Genomic DNA, 3,936 nt, shown 5'->3' on the forward strand with positions numbered 1-3,936 from the left:
AATCCTACTTCGCGGAATTTCATTTATCACGGTAGGGTCTAGAACCGATTACCGCGATAAACGAGGGTTCACTGTACCTTCCTCCCTACTTACCTATCTACCTTCCTCCCTACTTACCTATCTACCTTCCTCCCTGCTTACCTATCTACCTTCCTTCCTGCTCACACTTTGCTGCCACATCTCAGTCTCTTCTCTGGTAGGCCGGGTGGACATCTCGATCTTGGGGCTAACCCACACAGTAGGTAGTAAAACACGGAGCTGAAGGTTCAGTCTTCAGACAGGATCCCACAGAGCCAGTGGGTTATGTCTTCGTGCTGGAGCCTAACACCCAACTGCCGCTCCACACATGCTGTTATTGACTAGGATTGTTATGCATTACCTCTCTCAAGGAAGCCATGCCATGCCTCTGAAGTGGCCACCACCCAGTGTTCATGAGATGAGGTGACCCTTGGGCCTTAATCATCGTAGACAAGGGCTTTTGTCAGTGCCTTTCCCAGAATCACGTGCTTCTTCAGGCTCTTTGAAGAAAAGCAATGATTTTTGTATGGCTGCTCTTGTTCAACTCAAGATGGCTTCGGTTTGGGCTTTCAGTTGAAGGGTGTCATCTTGTTCTGTAGAGCCATTTCCCATGGAGTCTGGTGATTGGAGTTCCGCAGTGAGACTAGCAGTTTGGTTGACCAGGAATCTGCCCTCTGCTCCACTCCTATGCCTTCCACTCACTAGGGAATCCGCCACACGGTAGAGATCTCAAAAAGGGCAATTGGGAACAGGCGCTTTTGTCCATAAGCATAACTAATGATAACAGTAATAGTAATTTAAAAAAATGTCATTGAGTCTGGTCCAAGTCGTTCACCAGGCCTTTCTTCCGAGAAACCTCTGGGTGAGTTTGAACTGTCAACTCCTCTGCTATTAGTCTCTGAGGACCGAGTCATGAGGAATACCAGAGCTCCTAATGGTAGAAGGAGCTGAGCACTTGCACATGCCAGGCACTGTGGCAAGCATTGCACAGGCAGCTTCCCCTTTGGGCGACCCTGTGAGAAATTACAATGATCTACTTGACACTGCGGGTTGGAAAAGTTGTCCAAGATAACATGTAAGAAGACTTAGAGACACACTTCCTACTCAAGCCTCTCTAACTCCACAGTCAGCTTTCTGACCACTATCGTGTACTGGTTTGAAGAGCACTCAGCTACCTTTCAGAAACATTGGAAATTTCACCCTGAAAACCGCAGGACATCAGAGTTAAGATGTCATGAAAACATTGGGAAGTGGGCAGGGCCTTTTCTGGGTTTGTATTTTTTGATAATGTGGAGAGGTTGTAACTCAAGACCCTCATCCGAGCTTCGCCTGCCTCCATCTGATGGGAAAGGAACTGCCTGAAAGACCTGTCAGTACCTGTGACCATCCCTGCTCCCTGCTCGGGGGTGCCTCTCACCTGAGCCCTCTGTTGCTGCACTCAGCTCCTTGGCCGGGGCACCAGGGCGAATGCCCTTTGGTTTCACACAGCCACTTCCAACCAGTTTGCTCCATCTCTCGTTCCTCATTTGCTTGTTTCCCCTTTGCTCATTCATTCGGCATTTACTGAGTGTTGGGAAGGTGTACTGTGTTCTGGGGACAGAAAGCTGAAAGACGGTTATGTGTGTCGTTAAAATGCATAGCACAGGAGGTAGAGCAATCCGGAACGTTTTGTGACGTAATGACGATGCTTCTCCTGAACTGGGTCTCAAGACATGTATCCAGTGCCTCTCGGGAATGTGGGCATGGAAAAAGTAGGCATCCCAGGGAGAGGAGGCAGCTTTTAAAAAGACACACTTGGTTCAGAACATAGAGTTTTCGTGTACCTGCAGGGTAGATGTAGAGCAGTGGTTTTCAACCTTCCTAAGGCTGTGACCCTTTCATACAGTTCCTCATGTTGTGGTGACCCCCCAACCATAACATTATTTTCACTGCTACTTCGTCACTGTCATTTCACTACTGTTCTGATCAGACAACCCCTGTAAAATGGTCGTTCGACTCCCCAAAGGAGTCACAACCCACAGGTTGAGAATCACTGATCTAGAGTTTGAGGAGGCCAAAGAGAAAACTGGAAAGTTTGCCCAAGCCAGGGATTGAAGTGCTTGACCAACTAACTGAGAGATTGGAGGTTCTAGTCCACCCAGAGGTATCTTGGAAGAAAGGCCTGGTGATTTACTTCCTTAAAATCAGCCATGAATTGTTCTAAGAGCTATATGAGCCTCCAGTAAAATGATTTAAATAAAACAAAAGCAAAGCAGCCATTGAAATCCCCCAGGCATGTTTACAGTGATCTTTTTGTAATTCTAGGTTCTGGTTAAGATGAAAATGACATTGGAGGTTTACGTTTTACCAAGTCTCTGAGCAGTGACACATTTTCATTAGACTCCAAGAATGCCCAAAAGACCTTACTGGAAATATGTTCATGTTGGTGCCATACTACTCTGTTTTTTCACCGTTTCACAGGTTTTATTTCACCACCATCCCTCCCCGCCTCCCCCAACAAGTTGTATCGATAGCATGCGAGCTGTTTTATAATATGGCTATGAGGCACAGCAGGGCTCTTGAGTAACCTTCATATTTTACTCCTAATCATTGCAGTGTGGCAAACCCCTCCCTGGCCTTTCAAAACAAGAGGACTGCTGTGGGACCGTGGGCACCTCGTGGGGCTTTAACAAATGCCAGAAATGCCCCAAGAAACCAGGTAAGTGACATGGCCTTGTTCCTTGGCAGGTCATTCATTGGTGTATATAGACTTTTTCATGGTGAATGGTTTAATGACATGGCAGTGTTAGACTTTGGGGGAACTCTCATCAGAGTCTAGAACAGTGGTTCTCAACCTGTGGGTCATGACCCCTTTGGGGGTTGAATAACCCTTTCACAAGGGACGCCCGATTCAGCCTAGTAGCAAAATGACAGTTATGAAGTAGCAATGAAAATAACTTAATGGTTGGGGGGCCACCACATGAGGCACTGTATGAAAGGGTCCCGGCATTAGGAAGGTTGGGAACCACTCATCTAGAAGGGGTATTTTCATTTTCAGAAATCCTGCCAGTCAGAGACGGGCTTCATCTTGATAACAGTTTAAAATAAGCAGGCCTTATCAAGTGATTTCTCTAGTGAGATTCCTTGCAAAGGCAAGTCTGTGTGTGTATGTGTGTGCTTTTTATTTCTAGGAAGGGCGTTTATAGCTCTCATCAAATTCTTTTCGTTTTTAGAATTGTTTAGACCCTGCAGAGGCATCCTGAGTTGGAACTGACTTGATGGCAGTCAGTCTGAGTTGAGTGGAACGGATGGGTTCGAAGGGAAGTCTTAGAGAGGATAGCTTCATTGTTCTTGGGTGAAGAGAAAAAGGGGTTTCTTTCAAAATCACTCCCTAAATTAAGTTGTTATTACTATTTATAGCCTATAGTAGTTTTTGTTCATGGAATATATATCTAAGGGGTGCCACTATCAGCAAACTGAAGTAGAAAAATCATCAGCTGCCAGTTGGTGAATGAGAAATTTTTGACCCTTAGGCTGAAACACTGGTTTTCCCGTAGCCCCTGCTGTTACCACAGTCCTCATTGACAGGAATCAGTACTAGTACCCGCATGTCGTGATTACCCCACAGTTTGTGTTTAAGAACCTGCTGGTTTGAATAAAGCTAGGTGTTCACCTATTTTTTTCAGTTTTTAAACATAGCTTTACTCCAAATAACTGTTTTTTTTAATAACGGATTTCATATATATATATATATATTAAGGCAGGTAACTTGTTTTTTGAATTTTGAGCTTTACCTCAGCTGTTCTACTTTTTTGGCAGTGGAGCAAGTGATATTTCATCGATGTTGCCTTCCTTTGTCTTCCTGTAGCTCAACAGTACTGGTCGTTCTTGTTGGATGTGATGCAGTGGGGTACCTCATTTGTGTCCGTTGGGGACCTG

The 3,936-nt window shown here is 45.3% G+C and overlaps 1 protein-coding gene across 1 annotated transcript in view; it reads left to right on the forward strand.

Moving 5' to 3' along the window:
* LTBP1 (latent transforming growth factor beta binding protein 1) overlaps positions 1-3,936 on the forward strand; it is a 476,077-nt gene that overhangs the window by 267,769 nt on the left and 204,372 nt on the right. The window contains exon 7 of the mRNA XM_045287025.1: positions 2,614-2,716. Within this exon, the coding sequence (XP_045142960.1) occupies positions 2,614-2,716 (103 nt within the window). The remainder of the gene's footprint in view (positions 1-2,613; positions 2,717-3,936) is intronic.

The sequence above is a fragment of the Echinops telfairi genome, unplaced genomic scaffold, assembly GCF_000313985.2.
Source record: "Echinops telfairi isolate 266 unplaced genomic scaffold, ASM31398v2 ScPeMD7_10;HRSCAF=50, whole genome shotgun sequence".
Lineage (NCBI taxonomy): Eukaryota > Metazoa > Chordata > Mammalia > Afrosoricida > Tenrecidae > Echinops > Echinops telfairi.